The sequence below is a fragment of the Loxodonta africana genome, chromosome 22 (genome assembly GCF_030014295.1).
Source record: "Loxodonta africana isolate mLoxAfr1 chromosome 22, mLoxAfr1.hap2, whole genome shotgun sequence".
Lineage (NCBI taxonomy): Eukaryota > Metazoa > Chordata > Mammalia > Proboscidea > Elephantidae > Loxodonta > Loxodonta africana.
Window position 1 is genome coordinate 30,846,609 of NC_087363.1, and position 19,165 is coordinate 30,865,773.

General features: G+C 38.1%; 1 protein-coding gene across 9 annotated transcripts in view; it reads left to right on the plus strand.

Annotated features, from left to right (window-relative positions):
* ULK4 (unc-51 like kinase 4) overlaps positions 1 to 19,165 on the plus strand; it is a 646,083-nt gene that overhangs the window by 28,991 nt on the left and 597,927 nt on the right. For all 9 annotated transcript variants that reach the window (XR_002785708.2, XM_064274755.1, XM_064274756.1 and 6 more), the window contains exons 9-13: positions 182 to 277; positions 3,579 to 3,691; positions 3,851 to 3,920; positions 8,206 to 8,302; positions 17,835 to 17,939. Coding sequence is in view for 8 of the 9 variants with exons in the window: in XM_064274755.1 (XP_064130825.1) it covers positions 182 to 277; positions 3,579 to 3,691; positions 3,851 to 3,920; positions 8,206 to 8,302; positions 17,835 to 17,939 (481 nt within the window). In the remaining variant the exon portion in view is untranslated. The remainder of the gene's footprint in view (positions 1 to 181; positions 278 to 3,578; positions 3,692 to 3,850; positions 3,921 to 8,205; positions 8,303 to 17,834; positions 17,940 to 19,165) is intronic.

A 19,165-nucleotide genomic window follows, 5' to 3' on the forward strand; every position in this document is an offset into this window, starting at 1 on the left:
CTTCTTAGGTTAACTGCATAGTAAAATACAAAGCAATTTCATTGTTACATTTATGTGGGGATATTGATAAATTTTAAACTATCATACTACGCTGTACTACACTGCACAATTGGGCCATGTCCTGGGAGTTCTCCAAGATAGAGTCATGTTAAAACAGTGTTCTCATTTATGTTTTGTAAAGATTGACTTGGCCAGACTTACTACAGCATTCATTTTGGAAGGATGCTTTCACCAGAAAAGATCAGGACACTACAAGCACCGAGGATTCCAGCTTCAGGTAATAGAAGCTTAGTTTGTGCATGGGGCATTGCTATTAAACACTCATACATGCTGCTGTCATTGTGTGCTGCCTAGTCGATTCCGACTCACAGCAACCCGTTACTCTTCTAATAATGCAACAACAACGACCTGAATTTCCATGCTTTCATAATATGAGAAAATCAAACAATTGTTTAATGAAAGAGTTTGGTCATGACATTTTTGTGTTCTTGGTTATGTTCATTTTTTGATTAGTTCTTTATCCTTGAATCAGTGATTTAGTATGATAGTCATTCACCATACACATGTGGCCTCCTACCTTCCAGTTAACCTGGTAGGATCTCCTTTTCTCCTTTGAAGTTGAGGGTGGCCATGTGACTTGCTTTGGCTCATAAAATGCCAGCAGAAGTCAACGTGCATTATTTCTGAATGGAGACTTTAAGAGCCAGTGTGTGATTTGCCACATTTTTTTCCTCCTGGTGAGGTAATTGGGAAGCAAGTGTTGAAATGGAGTTGCTGTCAGCCTGGGTCCTTAGTGACTACAATGAACATGGCTTTTCTGTCAGCCCTCACTGGATATGTAGCATGAGAGAGAAATGAAGTTATGAGATTTTAAGCCTGTAAGCTTTGGGGGTCAATATTAGTCGATGGCACTGGGGTTTTTATTAGTCTCCTAGAGCTGCTGTAACAAAAGTACCACAGACTTGGTGTCTTCAACAGTAGGAATTTATTCTCTCAAATTCTGGAGGTTAGAAGTCCAAGATCAAGGTGTTGGCAAGGCCGTGCTCTCGGAAAGCTGTAGGAGAGGATCTGTTCCATGTTTTTCTTCTACATTCTGGTGGTTGCTGGCAGTTCTTTGCATTCCTGAGTTGTAGAGGCATCATTCCAATCTCTGCTCCTGTCATCATTGGCCTTCTCGCCTATGTGTGTGTCTGTTTCTCTTCTCAGAAGGACGCCACTCGTACTAGATAAGGACCCACTCTGTGGAGGCTACAGAGAAGTTTAAGTTACAGCTCCTACCTTTTCATTTGCTTAGGGTAGTATCATAGACAGGAAACCCTGGTGGCATAGTGGTTAAGAGGTATGGCTGCTAGCCAAAAGGTCAGCAGTTCGAATCCATCAGGGCGCTCCCTGGAAACTCTATGGGGCAGTTCTACTCTGTCCTATAGGGTTACTATGAGTCGGAATTGACTCGACGGCAGTGAGTTTGGTTTGGTTAGTATCATAGACAGGAGCTAATATCCAGATGGCCTCGGGCGAACTGGGCTCTGGTTCTGCTCCATCAGTGTCAGCAAGTCATGGGACACCTGACTCTTAGTTTATCATCTTTAAAATGAGAGAATTCCTCCTCTGCCGCTTTCCCTTCATAGTTGCTGGGAAAAATATATGAGATAACGTAAATGAATAAATGAAAATACTTGGAAAAAAATAAAAGATTATGCCAATAAACCCACTGCCGTCGGGTCGATTCCGACTCATAGCGACCCTATAGGACGGAGTAGAACCGCCCCATAGAGTTTCCAAGGAGCGTCTGGCAGATTCGAACTGCCGACCTCTTGGTTAGCAGCCGTAGCACTTAACCACTACGCCACCAGGGTTTCTGATTATGCCAATAAAAAAAAGTAAAAAAAAATGCCAATAAAAAAAAAAAAAAGGTGTTACTAATTCTTTACCCTCGTGTTCTTTTTTGTTCTATAGGAAGGGTGCCAAGTTACTTGCAGATGACTTAAAGGAATAAACTAATGTAATTAAAATTATGGAAACTGATGGCGTAGTGGTTAAGTGCTACAGCTGCTAACCAAAGGGTTGGCAGTTCGAATCCGCCAGATGCTCCTTGGAAACACTATGGGGCGGTTCTACTCCGTCCTATAGGGTTGCTATGAGCCGGAATTGACTCGACGGCATTGACTCGACGGCAGTGGGTGGGAATTAAAATTATTGGAAATGTTTTGTCTTAGTTTATATGTATTTAGAAATGTAGGAATCAATTTTCATCATCAATAAAAGATTTTTATGTTAATTTTAAAGTTTCACATGTAGGCATTCATGTTATCTGTAAGTAGGGACAGTTTTATTTCATCTTTTCCAATCTGTGCCTTTTATTTCTTCTCTTGCCTAGTGCATTGGCTAGGTCTTTCAGTAAGATATTGAATTAGGGGTGATGAAAGTGTACATTTTTGCCTGGCTTCCGATTTTGGGGTGAGAGTATTCAGTCTTTCCCTATTAAGCATGATGTTAATTATAGATCTTTTTGTTGCTTTTTTTCAGTTTGAGAAAGTTGCTTTCTATTCCTAGTTTCTAGAGAATTTTTTTATCGTGAATGAATGGTAGATTTTGTCAAATGCTTTTTGTGTGTCAGTTAAGATTATGTAATTTTTCTTCCTTAGTCCCGTAATACAGTGGACTACATTAGTTTTCAAATGTTGAGCCTGCCTTCATTCCTAGGATGTATACCCCACCTGGTCATGGCATATTGTCGTTTTTATGTATCGTTGTGTGCCTTTGGGGCCAAGTGGCAGGAGGACAGAGGGGGGAAAAAAGCAACAGGGACTTGCCTCACGTTCTTTGGAACACAGCTCTCTGACCAGAGAGAAGGGTTCCCTTCTCTTAGAGTTGTAGATACTGGCCAACAGCTGCCACTGTCCCCACCCAGCTGCTACTGGATTACCTGGAGGCTGGGGTGGGAGAAAATGAAAAAAGAGGAAAAAGAAACTAGGTGATTCCCCTTGTCCTCTCTGACCCTTAAGTGGGCTTTCTTTTCCATTCCTTGGAACAGAAATAAGCCCAGTGCCGTCAAGTCGATTCCGACTCATAGCGACCCTATAGGACAGAGTAGAACTGCCCCATAGAGTTTCCAAGGAGCACTTGGCAGATTTGAACTGCCGACACTTTGGTTAGCAGCCGTAGCACTTAACCACTACGCTGCCGGGGTTTCCTTGGAACAGAAATAGAGGGCTTATTTGGGGCCCTTTCTGTCTGTACTCCGTGTGCACTAAGGCCTTTGAGACCAGGCTGGACAACCCCAGAAGGAGAAAAATAAAGGGAAACCACCTAGTTTAGTGGTACTTGGAGTCCTAGTTTTCTTTCACAATTCTCCTGCTTTAGTTTATTTTTCAGAGATAAGGTTTACGGACTACTGACTACAATGCCTTATGCCTATGGTAAATGCTAACTTTAGCTACTCAGTGTAAATATATTAATTTCCTAACTCTCAGACTTTGCCAAATATCATGCACAACTATCATGATCTTTCCCAGCTTGTGTCCTGTCTGGAATACTGTTGAGAGCTCCAAAATAAGTTTGTGTTGCCATTTACACAGAAATGTGATGGAGTGTTCTGAGCCACTAGATTCCAAGGACCTTTTGAGGAACCCTCAGAGTGGACAAAAAGGGCAGAAGAACAGCCAGCGACTAAGTTGCTCTTTCAGACTAGGTAAGCTTTCATTTGAGCACGTTCCTGCTGCTGAGAACACTGTTTCTGAGGGTTCCTAATTTCAGGTTATCTTTCTCTTTAAATCTGTCCCCATTATGCCCTGCTTGTGATTTTTTTTTTTTTTCCTTAAATGGGTACTGTGTTACTTTCTCATCACAGATAATCCAACTGAATTGAGGCCTAAGAGTACTCTTGGAGGTCAACTGAATGAGTCCATGTTTCTTCTCAGGTATGTAAATGAAAAAAACAAAGAGTAGGGAATCAATGGAAGATAAAAGTTAAATCTTCTTAAAACATATGTTGCTCTGCTGTCAAACCGTGATGCACAGAGATGAAGGATAGGGATGTTAACGCAAGATTCCAGTTTCATCTTCCACTTTCAAAGTGCTGGCCAGTGAAATTTTTATATTTTGCCTTTTTCTTTTTTTTAAAGCAAACCAACTTATTTTTTCTATTTTCAAGAGTTAAAACCTCTTCATTTTGTACCTTCACATCAGATAGAATTGGATTTAAAATTTCAGAAGTCTAGCAGCTTTGTTTGGATTTAAGGGCTTATAGAAAAGAACAGATTGTGTTTGTTTTTTTTTTTAAATATTGTGTTTTTGTAGGTGAAAGTTTACACAGCAAATTCGGCTCCCATTTAACAATTACTGTACAGTTTGTTCAGTGACATTGGTTATTTATTGCACTGTATGTCAACATTTTCATTAATTCCATTCTGAGTGTTTTGTTTCCCAGTAATCTGGTTTTCCTGTCTCCTTTCATCTCTGCTTTAGAGTAATTGTTGACCAGTTGGTCTCACATAGGTGATTTTCTTTTTAAAGATGAACAGTACTCATAGGTACTATTTATCTTATGAGCTCATCTGTTATTTAGGTAAAAAGTGACCTTAGAGGTAGTTTTGGTTCAAGGTTTAAGGAGCATTTCAGGGCGATAGTCTCAGGGAGTCCTCTAGTCTGAACCAGTCCAGAAAATCTAGACTTTCTAAGAATTTGAGTTTTGTTACACATTTTCCTCCCGTTCTATTGGGATCCTTTTATTGTGGCCCTGATCAGAACGGTTGTTATTGGTAGCTGGGCACCATCTAGTTCTTCTTTTCTCAGGGTGGATGAGGCCATGGTTTGTGTAGACTGTTAGTTTTGTAGACTAGTCTTTGTTTTCTGAATCTTTGGTTTCCTTCTTTTTCATTTCCTCTGGCCAAGAAGAGACTGATAGTCATATCTTAGATGGCTGCTCACAAGCTTTTAAGACCCCAGAGATTACTCATTAAATTAGAATGTAGAACATAATATTTATGAACTCTATTATGCCAGTTGACTGAGTTGTTCCCCAAAATTACGTTCCTAATCCTTCAATCCCAGAAAACCCATTCTGTGAAGTGTTTGATAATGTCTCAAAAGTGTCCGTGACTGTGCTACCTCTGTGGTTTATTGTATATATGAATATACCTGTGTGTACACGTGTACATGTATATGCACATACATACAGCTCCATCTGTATATGCATACATAGGTACACGCACATACTTAACCCATACTCATAGGCATATATACATACACACACATATTTTTTGGATGTTGTTGGTGTTGTTGCAAGTTTCTATGTGTCATAGCCCTTATGGAAAATGACCTTATCTCTTGTGGACTTCTTAGTGACATCATTTACCTTGGTCATGCTGTGTGCCCTTCACCTACATTAGGTGCTACCTTTCCCACCCCCTCCCCTTAAAAAAGAAAAATAAAATAACAGGTGTCTACTATCTAGAGAGTGACTCCCCCACCTCCCCCACAACCATCCTTGGTAACCACCAATGAACGTTTGTCTCTGTTTATTTTTGTGTTCTTATGAAAGCGAGATCTTTAAATATTTGTCTTTTTGTGATTGACTTTATTTAACTCAGCATAATGTCCTCCAGATTCATCCATGTTGTTTCGAGAACTTATTATTCTTTATAACTCCATAGTATTCCATTATACATACATACTACATTTTGTTTATCCACTCATCCGTTGAAGGGCAGTTGTTGCCGTCTTTCTGCTAATGTGAACAGTGCGGCAATGAACCTAGGAGTGCATGTGTCTGTTTGTGTCTTTACTACTAGATTTCTAGGGCATATACCTGGAAGTGGGATTGCTGGATCATAAGGCAGTTCTATTTCTAATTTTTTGAGGACATACCATACTGTTTTCCATAGTAGCTGTACCATTTTACAATCCTGCCAGTAGTGGATAAGGGTTCCAGTATCCCCATGTCCTCACCAGCATTTGTTATTTTGCTTTTTTGATCACTGCTGTTTAGCAAGAGTGAGATGATATCTCATTCTAGTTTTTTAAAGAGATAATATTTTATTGTATTTAAAGTGGAAGTTTACACAGCAAATTAAGTTCCGTTTAACAATTCCTGCACAAGTTATTCCATGATATTGGTTACATTTTTCACAGTGTGTCATCATTCTTAGCATTCTGTTCTGGTTGTACCATTTCCAGTACTCTAGCATCCCAGCCCCCTTACCTTCTCATCTTTGCTTTAGAGTAACTTTAGAGTAATTTTTTTTTTACCATTTGGTCTCTTATAGATGATTTGTTAAAAAATGGTATTTTAGGTGAAGGTTTATAGAACAAATTAGCTTCTTATTAAACAGTACACATATTTTTTTATGACATTGGTTAGCAACCCCATGACATGTCAACAGTCTCCATTATCAGCCTTGGGTTCCCTATTACCAGCTTTCCTGTCCCCTCCTGCCTTCTAGTTCTTGCCCCTGGGCTGGTGTGTCCCTGTAGTCTCGTTTTGTTTTGTTTTATGGGCCTGTACAGATGATTTTTTAAAGGAGCTGATGACTCATGGGTGATAGTCTTTATTTTATGAGCCAATTTGTTGTTTAACTAAAAGGTGACCTCAAGGGATAATTTCAGTTTAAAGTTTAAAGTGTATCTTGGAGCGATAGTATGGGAGAGTCCTTGGCTTTCAACCAGTTCATTAAGTCTGGATCATTGTAGCTTTGATTTGCATTTCTCTAAGGTTAAGTATCATGAACGTCTTGTATTTGTTGGCCACTTGAACGTCCTCTTTGGTGAAGTGTCTGTTCATGTCTGTTGCCTATTTTTTAATTGGGTTGTTTGTCTTTGTTGAAGTTTTCAATATATTTTAGAGATTAGACCCTTATCAGATGCGTCATTCCCAAAGGTTTTTTCCCAGTCTGTAGGTTGTCTTTTTCCTTTTTTGATATTTTTTTGATGAGCATAAGTATTTAATTTCACGAGATCCCAGTTACCTGTTTTGTCTTCTGCTTCTCTTGCGTTTGTAGTTGTGTTTGATAATCTGTCATTTAAAAGAAAATTAGGTCTCATAGTTTCGTCACTATACTTTCTTCCAAGAACTTTGTAATTTTACCTATAAATGGTCCTTGGTCTATTTAGAGTTAGTTTTTGTGTATGGTGTGAGATACGGGTCCTGTTTCATTTTTCTGGATGTCGGTATCCAATTTTGCAAACATCATTTGTTGAAGACGAGTTTTTTAAAAGTTTTTTTTATATTTGTGATTTAAACAATGTTTATTATAATTGAAATAATAAATAAAAATCAAAATATCATCTTATAGTTAAGTGATTAGGGTGTATGCATTTTAAAATTTGGTATGTAAATATTAAATGCAAAATTTTAGTTTTATTCTCATACAGAGAAAGAATTGATTTTGTAAAAATAGGGATAGTAATGATAAAAAATTTCTTGTCTGGTTTACCCATATTTAAATAGTAAGTATGTTAAATTTATACATCTTAAGCATTTAAAATTTCTTTTTTTAGAACCTCGTACAATCTCTGGCATATTTTCAGTGCTGGATAAGTACTCGTTTAATGAATGAATAAATGGATAAGTAAGTGAAAGAGAGTTGAGAATCCTGATCTTTGGGAAGTTGAAGGAAATGATAAAAACAACCCTAATTATCTAAGTGGAAGAATTCCTTAAAAACATAAAAAAACTCAAAATCATGAGAACCAGGATCAAAGGAGTGGTTAATAGAGTATGGTAGCCATTTTTAAGTATAGGAGAAGTCATTAAAAATAGCTGTAGATTATAACTTATTACTCATCTTAAAAAGGTGCTGAGGTGATTTTACATTTAAGAATTTTTCTGAGCTAACCTGGATATTTTCCCTTCTTTGTAGAATATCTAATCTATTTTATTACGTTAATCCCACATAAACCAATAGACAGTAAAACGTTAGTAAAATCAATGTATTTCAGTCTTTTTGGTAAAAAAGAAAATATTGTATGTAGCATGGGAGCTGCAAACAAAAGAAATAAATAGCCAGGAAATTACAAACAGCTACAAAAATAATAGGGTTTAAATATACTGCTTAAATAAAATGCGATCATACAGCATTAAATTTAATTTAATTTTCTAGTCATACTCTCCCATTTGCCATGAGACATATTTTTGAATTGAGAAAGTAATAAACAGCTGATAAAGTTTATGAAATTGAATAATTTTAACTGCTGTATATTTTTCAGTTCTCGCCCTACCCCGAGAACTAGCACTGCAGTGGAATCAAGTCCTGGTGAAGATACGACCCAGAACTCACCACAGAAGACTTCTCCTCTGACAAAGGTGAGCAGGGGTGGAAATTTTTTTTCTACATAAGATAAAGAAGCTCAGGAAAATAATTGCAAGCTGATCTATAAAATGTGTTCATAACTACAAAAATTTACAATAAAGTCATCAAACCAAAAACCCATTGCCGTCGAGTCGATTCCAACTCACAGCAACCCTATAGGACAGAGTAGAACTGCCTCATAGGGTTTCCAAGGAGCAGCTGGTGGGTTTGAACTGCCGACCTTTTGGTTAGCAGCCGAACTCTTAACCACTACGCCACCAGCGTTCTCTATTAATTGGTTTCTCTAGTAAATACTCCTAAGAGAGAACTGTTTAGTTGCTTCAGGGTTTCTTTTTTTTTTGTAGCAATTTAATTGAGATATGATTTATATACCATAGAATTTACCTATTTAAAGTGTACAATTCACTGGCTTTCAGTATATTCACAAAGCTGTGCAACCATCACCACAATCACTTTTAGAACATCTTCATCACCTCCAAAAAGAAACCCTGTGCCCGTTAGTAGTCACCCCTATTCCTCTCCTCCCCAACCCTGGGCAACCACTGATCTACTCTTTGTCTCTATAGATTTTCATCTTCTGGACACTTCATATAAATGGAATCATATGGTATATAGCCCTTTGTGACTATATTCGTTCGCTTAGCATAATGTTTTAAAGGTTGATCTGTTGTAGGATATATCAGTATTTCATTCCTTTTTGTTGCCAAATAATATTCCATGGTATGAATATACCACATTTTGTTTATCCATTAATCAGTTGATGGACTTTGGGTGTTCTCCATTTTCTGGTTGTTATGAGTAATGCAGTTATGAACATTCATGTACAAGTTTTTGTGTATACACGTTTTTCGTTTCTCTTGGGTATATACCTATGAGGGGAATTGCTAGGTCATATGGTAAAGCTATATTTAACTATTTGAGGGACTTCTAGATTGTTTTCCAAAGTAATTGCACTGTTTTACATTCCCACCACCACTCTACGAGGGTTATAATTTTTCCACATTGTCGCCAACACCTCTTATTGTCCCTCTTTTTGATTATGGCCACCTTGGTGATTGTGAAGTGGTATTTCATTGTGGTTTTGAATTGCACTTTCCTGATGGCTAATGCTGTTAAGATTTTTTTCATGTGCTTACCGGCTATTTGTACATCTTTGGAGAAATGTCTGTTTATGTCTTTTGCCCATTTTTTAGATTGACTTGTCTTTATTGTTGAGTTGTAAGGGTTCTTTATGTATTGTAGATATAAGTCCCTTATCAGATACATGATTTGCACATATTTTCTCCTGTTCTGTGACTTATTTTGCTTGGTTGATGGTGTCCTTTGAAGCACAAAAGTTCTGAAGTTTGATGAGGTCCAGTTAATTTTTTTTTAATTTTGTTGCTTGTGCTTTTGGTCTCATATCTCTGAAACCATTGCCTCCTCCAGGGTCACAAAGATTTATGCCTAAGTTGTCTTCTAAGAGTTTTATTGTTTTACCTCTCACAGTTAGGTCTTTGATCTGTTTTGTGTAGTTAATTTTTGCATGTGGTGTGAGGTAGGGGTTCAACTTCATTCTTTTGAATGTGGCTTTCAAATTGTCCTAGCATAATTTGTTGAAAAGACTGTTTTCGCTGTTGAATTATCTTGACATCCCTGCTGAAAATGCATTGGCTGCAAATGTGAAGGCTTGTTTTTGGACTTTTTATTCTGTTCAGTTGAGCTGTATGTCTATTCTTATTCCAGAACTACACAGTTTTGATTACTGTAGCTTTGTAGTAAGTTTTAAAATTGCGAAATATGATTCTCTAACTTCCTTCTCAAGGTTGTTTTGCATTCCTTGAGTACTTGAATTTCCATATTAATTCTAAAATCATCTTGTCTGTTTCTGCAAGGAAACCAGCTGGGATTTTGATATAAATTTTGTTGAATCTGTGGATCAGTTTAGGTAGTATTGCTACCTAAACAATACTGTCTTCTTCCATGAACATAGGATGTCTTTCTGTTCATAGATTCCTCTAATTTCTTTGAATCACAGTTGTTTTGAATGCAGAAATATTTTAAATTAAAATATTTCTTATCTTTTGTTGTGCTCATTGCCTGATAAATGTAATTGCTTTTAGTTGTTACCATAATTTTTTTGTAATGTCAAATATAGTTGATCCATGTGGGGCTTATTTTTACAGTGAAGGTTTAGGTTCAGCAGCAGTGAAATGAAATGTGTTGTTAGGTACTGGCAAGTTGGTTCTGATTCATAGCGACCCTGTGTACAACAGAATAAAATACTGCTTGGTCCTGTGCCATCCTCTCAATCATTGCTGTGTTTGAGCCCATTGTTGCAGCCACTGTGTCACTGAATCTTGTCAAGGGTTTTCATCTTTTTCACTGACCCTCTCCATTACCAAGCATGATGTCCTTCTCTGGGGCCTGGTCCCTCCTGATAAAATGAGCAAAATACACGAGCTTAAGTCTCATCATCCTTGCTTTTTTAACCATTCTGGTTGTACTTCTTCCAACACAGACTTGTTCATTCTTCTGGCAGCCCCTGACATATTCAGTATTCTTCACCAACACTGAAATTCAGAGGCATCAATTCTTCTTCAGCCCTCCTTATTCATTGTTCAGCTTTCGTATACATATGAGCCAGTTGAAATTACCATGGCTTGGGTCCACGTGTACCTTAGCCCTCAAAGTGACACCTTTGCTTTTTAACACTTTTAAACGGGTCTTTTGCAGCAGATTTGCCCAATGCAATATGTCGTTGGATTTCTTGATTGCTGCTTCCATGGGTGTTAAGTATGGATCCAAGTAAAATGAAATCCCTGACAACTTCAATCTTTTCTCCATTTATCATGATGTTGCTTATTGGTCCAATTATAAGGATTTTTACTTCCTTCAATAATCCATACTGAAAGCTACAGTATTTGATCTTTGTCGGTAAGTGCTTCAAGTCTTCCTTACTTTTAGCAAGCCAAGTTGTGTCATCTGCGTAGTGCAGTAATGAGTCTTCTTCCAGTCCTGACGCCCAGTTCTTTTTCATATAGTCCAGCTTCTTGGATTATTTGCTCAGCATACAGATGAAATAAGTATGGTAAAAGGATACAAGCCTGCTACACACCTTTCCTTATCTTAGACCATGCAGTGATCCCTTGTTCTTCGTAAATGATGGCCTCTTGATCTGTGTCCAGGTTCTGCATGAGCATATTTAAGTGTTCTGGAATTTCCTTTCTTTGCAACGTTATCCATAATTCGTTGTGATCCACACAGTCAAATGCCTTTGTGTAGTCAATAAAACACAGGTAAACATATTTCTGGTATTCTCTGCTTTGAGCCAAGATCCATCTGACGTCAGCAGTGATATCCCTCTTTCCATGTCCTTTTCTGAATCTGGCAGTTCCCTGTTGATGTACTGCTGCAATCATTTTTGAATTATTTCTGACAGAATTTTACTTGCGTGTGATATTAATAATATTGTTTGATAATTTCTGCATTGTTGGATCACCTTTTGTCGGAATAGGCACAAATATGGATCTTTTCCAGTTGGTTGGCCAGGTAACTGTCCTCCAGATTTCTTGGTATAGATGAGTGAGCGCTTCAGCACTGCATCTGTTTTTTGAAACTTATCAGTTGGTATTGCTTTGATTCCTGGAGCCTTGTTTTTCGCCAGTGCTTTCAGTGTAGCTTGAACTTCTTCCTTCAGTACCATTGGTTCTTGATTATATGCTGCCTCCTGAAATGGTTGGATGTTGACCAGTTCTTTTTGATACAGCGACTCTGTGTATTACTTCCATCTTCCTTTGATGCTTCCTGCATAGTTCAATGTTTCGTTCGTAGAATCCTTTAGTATTGCAACTTGAGGCTTGAATTTTTTCTTCAGTTCTTTCAGCTTAAATGCTGAGTGTGTTTTTCCCTTTTGGTGTTCTGACTCCAGGTCTTTGCACATTTCTTTATAATATTTTGTCTTCTTGAGCCGCCCTTTGAAATCTTCTTTTCAACTGTTTCACTTCATTTCTTTTATTTGCTTTAGCTGCTCTATTTCAAGAGCAATTTTCAAAGTCTCTTCTGACATCCATTTTGGTCTTTTCTTTCTTTCCTGTCTTTTTAATGACCTCTCACTTTCTTCATGTATGATATCCGTTATGTCATTCCACAACTCTTCTGATCTTTGGTCATTGGTGTTCAAGTGTCAAATCTGTTCTTGAGGTGGTCTCTAAAGTCAGATGGAATATACTCAAGGTCGTACTTTGGATCTTGTGGTTTTGTTTTAATTTTCATCAGCTTCAACTTGAACTTGGCTCCTGGCCTTGTTCTAACTGATGACATTGAGCTTTTCCATTCTCTTTCCACAGCTGTAGTCAATTTGATTCCTGGGTATTCCACTGGGCACGGTCCACGTGTATAGTCGCCATTTATGTCATTGAAAAAAGGTATTTGCAATGAAGAAGTGGTTGGTCTTGGCAGAATTCTGTCATGCAATCTCCGGTGTCATTCCTATTACCAAGGCTGTGTTTTCCAGCTACTGATCCTCCTTGTTTGTTTCCAGCATTGGTATCCCAGTCACCAGTAGTTATCAATGCATCTTGATTGTGTGTCTGATCAATTTCAGACTACAGAAATTGGTACAAATCTTCAATTTCATCATTTTTGGCCTTAGTGGTTGGTGCATAGATTTGAATAATACTTGTATTAACTGGTTTTTCTTGTAGGGGTATGGGTATTATCCTATCAGTGGATTCAGGATAGACTTTGAAATGTTCTTTTTGATGATGGAGGCAACACCATTCCTCCTCAATTTGCCATTCCCAGCATAGTAGACCATATGATTGTCGGATCCAAAATAGTCAATACCAGTACATTTCAGCTCACTAATGCCTAGGATAATGATCTTTATGTGTTCCATTTCATTTTTGTTGACTTCCAGTTCTTCTGGATTCATACTTCATACACTCCATGTTCTGATTATTAATGAATGTTTACACCTGTTTCTTCTCAGTTTGAATTGTGCCACCTTAGCAAATGATGGTCCTGGGAGCTTAACTCTATCCACATCATTAAGGCTGATTTCTACTTTGAGGAGACAGCTCTTCCCCAGTTCCATTTTGAGTGCCTTCCTACCTGAGGGGCTCATCTTTGGCATTATATCAGACAGTGTTTTGCTGCTATTCATAAAGTTTTCACTGGCTAATTTTTTAAGAAGTAAATCAACAGGTCCTTCTTCTTAGTCTGCCTTAGCCTGGAAGCTTAGCTGAAACTTGTCTGCCATGGGTGACCCTACTGGTATTTAAAATATCAGTGGCATAGTTTCTAGCATCACAGCAACACACAAGCCAGCATAGTACAACAAACTGACAGACAAGTGGTAGAAATGAAATATAAGTTGGTTATGATAAAATTTCTCAGCTCACAATTTATTGATTATATGTGAAACAGAAAATCACTGTAAAAGTGAAAAACATGTTCTAAAATGTGATAGATGTTGAAGCTTTTCTAGCAGGTGGCTATTGTAGATGTGTATATGTAGTTACTTTATGATAATATTCAAGCAATAATTATACAGATATGGTAAGTTACTTAGGAGTCCCTGGGTGGTGCACACATTTAAAGCACTGGAGTACTATCTGAAGGGTTGACGGTGTGAACCCACCTTGAAAGACAGGCCTGGCGATCTATTTCTGAAAGGCCATAGCCTTCAAAACCCTATGAAGAAGTTCTCCTTTGCACACATGGTGTCACCGTGAGATAGAGCCCACTTGATGGCAACTATAACAATAGCATAAGCCAGTTTATAGCTTATAATTAAAAAAAATACTTTTTTATTCAATAACAAAATAATGTATTCTAAGTATAGAGAACTTGGAAAATGTAGAACACAAAGAAAATGGAAAAATTACCTATAATCTTCATTACTTGGGTTAGTCACTAATTAGGTTTTGATATGTCTACTTCTGGTTTTATTACATACATGTTAATTTTTAAACGGGAACATAATTTTATAACTTAATTTTTTTCATTGCATAGTTTAGGTCTCATTACAGTTTTTGATCACTTAGTTTATTTCTGAGCATTTTGTTTTTTGATATCTGAAGTCTTAAATTTTTATACTTGTTTGTGCATTCATTCTCTTTATATATTAGATACTATTAATTTTTACATATGAATTTTTTTTGTGTTTACAGAACAAACTAGCTTTTCATTAACCAGTTAGTATACATACTGTTTTGTGACATTGGTTACCAACCCCGTGACATGTCAGCACTCTCCCTGCTTGACCTTGGGTTCCCCATTACCAGCTTTCCTGTCCCCTCCTACCTTCTAGTCCTTGACCCTGGGCTGGTGTGCCCCTTTAGTCTCATTTTGTTTTATGGCCCTGTACAGTCTTTGGTTGAAGGGTATATCTCAGAAGCGACTTCATTACTGAGCTAAAAGGGTATCCTGGGGCTATAGTCTGAGGGTTTCTCCACTCTCTATCAGGCCAGGAAGTCTGGTCTTTTTCTGTGAGTTATACATATGAATTTTCTAATTGGTCCACCTTACCCATATTTTTTCTGTTGATTATTTTGGTTTTCTGGATGTGCTGTTACATCATCTACATATAAAGATCATTTTACCCTCACCCTTTCAAATATTGTCTTACATCATCCTTTGGATTAATCTGAGTACTGTGGTTCCCATACAGTGTTAAATCAGCAGCAGTAGCGAGCCCCTCGGCTTCGTTAGTGACTTCTTTCATTCTGCCCACTCCCTAGCCCAGGACACCACCTTCTCTCATCTAGACCATTTTAGTAGCCTGCTAGCTGGTCTTCCCCCTTCTCTCTTGCTTGCCTCTAATCCATTCTCCACTGATGCCAATGTGATTTTTTTTTTTAAAGGAACTTCATTACTTACAGCTGCCTTCTTTTGAGCAATGTCAGGCATCGTTTTAAATGCTCTACGTTTACTGTCCATCTTCCTGAAAATTTGGTGGTTTTAGCCTTCCTTCTAAATGAAGAAAACAGTACTCACAAAGGCTCCTTAGCTTTCTTAAAGCCACATAATTAATAACTGACAAAGTAAGTCTAACCCAGCCTTTGTCTTGAAATTCTGTGTTCTCAAATTTATTTTTTATTATTGTGATTTAGGTGAAATTTTACATAGAAAATTAGTTTCTCAGTAAACAGTGAAAACACAAATTGTTTTGTGATGTTGGTTACCAACCCTGTGGTGTGTGAACACTCTCCGCTTGTCCACCCCAAGTTCCTCGTTTCCATTCATCCAGCTTTCCTGTCCCTTCCTGCCTTACCGTCTTTGCTTTTGGGCTGGCGTGTCCATTAGCCTCGTATATATGATTGAACTATGAAGCATGTCTGTTGCATGTTATTTGTGTTCCTGTAGACCTAATATTTGGCTGAAGGGTGAACCTCAGGAGTGACTTCAGTACTGAGTTAAAAATGTGTCTGGGGGCCATACTCTTGGGGTTTCTCCAGTCTCTGTCAGACCAGCAAGCCTGGTCTTTTTTTTATGAATTTGAATTTTGTTATACATTTTTCTCAAGCTCTGTCCTTGAACCCTCTATTGAGATCCCTGCTAGAGTAGTCAGTAGTGGTAACTGGACACCATCTAGTTTTTCTGGGCTCAGTCTGATGGAGGCTGTGGTAGTTGTGGCCTGTTAGTCCTTTGTACTCATCTTTCCCCTGTGTCTTTGGTCTTTTTTATTCTCCTTTGCACCAGCCAAGATGAGACCAGCAGATGTAGCTTAGTTGGCCACTCGCAGGCCTTTAAGAGTCGTTATTCATCACAGTTGGATGTAGAACAGTTTCTTTATAGGCTATGGTCTGCCACTTGAGCTAGGTGTTCCCTAAGACAATAGTCCCCAGCCCTTAGCCCAGTAGCTTGATCTTTCAGGGCATTTGTATTGTCTGTGCAACTTCTATGACATTGCACTAGTCAAGTTGTACAGACTTCCTCAGGATTATGTACTATCTTACCCTTCAAGTTACCACTTACCTACTGTCTAGTTAGTATTTTTCCCTCCTTACCCCTCCTCTCCCTCGTAACCATCAAAGATTGTTTCTTTCCATGTGGAAACATTTTCATGTGTTTTATAATAGTGATCTCATACAGTATTTGGCCTTTTGTGGTTGACTTATTTCACTCAATCGTAATGCCCTCCAGATTCATCCATGTTGTGGAATGTTTGGTAGATTCGTCATCGTTTTTTATTGTTGCATAGTATTCCATTGTGTGTGTACCATAGTTTATCCATTCATCCATTGATGGGCACTTAGGTTGTTTCCATCTTTTTTGTTATTGTGAATAATGTTGCAGTGAACATGGGTGCGTGATTGTCTATTCATGTGACGAGTCTTATTTCTTCAGGATATATTCCCAGGAGTGAGAGTGCCAGATCATATGGTATTTCTGTTATTAGCTTTTTAAAGAACTGCCAAATTGTTTTCCAAACTGGTTGTGCCATTTTATGTTCCTACCAGCAGTGCATAAGAGTTCCAATCGCCTTGCAGCCTCTCTGACATTTGTTATTTATTTATTTAGTGCTGGTAATGTTGGGGTGAGATGGCATCTCATTGTAGTTTTGATTTCCATTTCTCTAATGGCTGGTGACCATGAGCATTTCCTCATGTGTCTGTTAGCTGCCTGAATGTCCTCTTTGGTGAAGCATCCGTTATATTCTTCACCCATCTTTAATTGGATTATTTGTCTTTTGATTGTAGAAGTGTTGGATTTTCAGTGTTTTTTTTTTTTTTTTTTAAAACAAAGTTCCTCATCTCTTCTTCTAATGTTTTTTATGTCTTCTAAGTTGTAAGGGGTGGCCTTGGTTTCCGGGAACTTCATTAACTGTTTTGTTTCTTTACTTCCCTACTTTAGTTCTGTATAACTTCCTTGTTGTTTACTTCACTGATCTGGCTTCTGTGTTACTTAGTTTGCTGGGCATTGTTCCAGTTGAAGTTGTTAACACATTAATACTCTTTTTCTGGTGTGAAATACTAAGGCATAGCCCTAAGAATAAAAGTTCTGTTTAAGTAGAGCACAAAGATGCATCTCGAAGGATTAATAAACATGTAAGTATTTAACACTTAGGAGGCAGGTCAGCCCTTCACCCTGAAAAATTTTCATGCCATAATTTTAACTTCATATTGAATGTTCTGTAAAATAGAAATAAATGGATTAGTGTTCTGTGGATGAAAGATAAAAACTGTGCTGGTAATTGAAAATCCAATTTGCATCGTCATAGTTTGGAACATCAAACTGCAGAAGATCTATTTTCTAGTTCAAACCAAACTTAGTTGTAAACTTGGGCAAGTCAGATAACTTTCCTCTGACTGTTGTTCTTTTCATCCCTAAAATGCAAGCAGTGATATATACGACTCAGGGTTTTTGTAAAGATCAAATAGGACTACGTATCTGTGGAAGTGTTTTCAGTAACAAGTTAAGTACATTGATGTAGGTGACCTTTTTCTGTGGTGCCTTCCTTAGGTATGTTATTAGTTCAGTCTTTTAAAGCTTTTCATTAGTTACAGAAACTAAGTCTAATTTTTGTTCTTATTTCAGACTACAAGTGGACACTTGAGTCAGCAGGACCTAGAATCCCAGATGAGAGGGCTCATCTACACAGACTCAGATCTTGTTGTCACCCCAATTATCGACAATCCAAGGGTATGAGAAGATACCTCAAAAACTGTGGGCTCAGTTTTAGACTTCACTGAGGCTTGAACTCTGTGATATTTTCATTTAAAATGTTCTTTGCCTTCTTTTCTTTCCTGTTTCCTCTCTTTGCCTGCTTCTGTTTCATTTATGCCACATGTCTACATTTTCATATCCCGCCCTGTTTTTTTTGGTCATCCCGCCTCCACTTCCACTTCGTAGGAATGTTGACTTCCTCTTCCTCCTCCCTCTCTGACGCGTCACCTCTGCCTCCCATCGGTCCATTCTCCACGGGCTGAGGAGGGGCCTCAGACCTGTGCCCTCGGTCCTTTCATGTCTCCATACATACTTGTGTGAATCACTCCACACTTTCTGGTCAGCAATGTATTATGAAGGCAGTTGTTGGTGAGTACCACTCACCAGTCTGGGGTGGGCTGGACAGATAACACAGTGACCATACCCTCTCAGAGGGTGTGAAGGCTGTAGGGCAGAGGACAGAGGGACACTGTGGGAATCTGGGGAGCTGTGGTTCACAGTGCAGTTCTAACCCACTGTCATTTTTGTTGCTTTATGTCCTTAGATGTATAATACTATGTAACTAGTAGATGATAAGTGTTCTTTTTTTTAAAATTCTCTGTTCCTCAGTTTTCTATTAATTTCCAACCCCCCAACACATTCACACTCCACCACCTGTTCCATATTTTAATTTTCCTGCCTATTGTTGAAAATACACACAGCAGAACATAACAATTCAACAATTTCTATATGTACGATACAGTGACATTGATTATATTCTTCAAGTTGTGGAGGTATTTTTACCATTCTCTTCTGGTTTGTTCCTCTTCTTTTGACATAAACACACTTCCCCCTAAGTTTCCTGTCTCATCTTTCAAGTTGCTGCTATCACTTTGATCCCTTACAGAAAGCTCTTTAAAAGAGGCAGTGCTCACAGCTGACATTCTTTACTAGTTAAACTAGGCTATTTGGTTTATAGAAGTCTTCAGGGAATATTTTTGGTTTAAAGTTTCAGGGTTAAAGATTATCTCAGGGGAATAGTTTTGGGGGCTCATCTAGCATCAGTGGCTCCAGAAAATCTAGATTCTATGAGAATTGAAATTCTGTTCCACATTTTTCTTCCTTTTGATCGGTATTCTTCTATAGAATGTTTGATCAAAATGTTCAGTAATGGTAACTGGGCACCATCCAGTTCTTCTGGTCTCATTGCAAAGGAGGCAGTT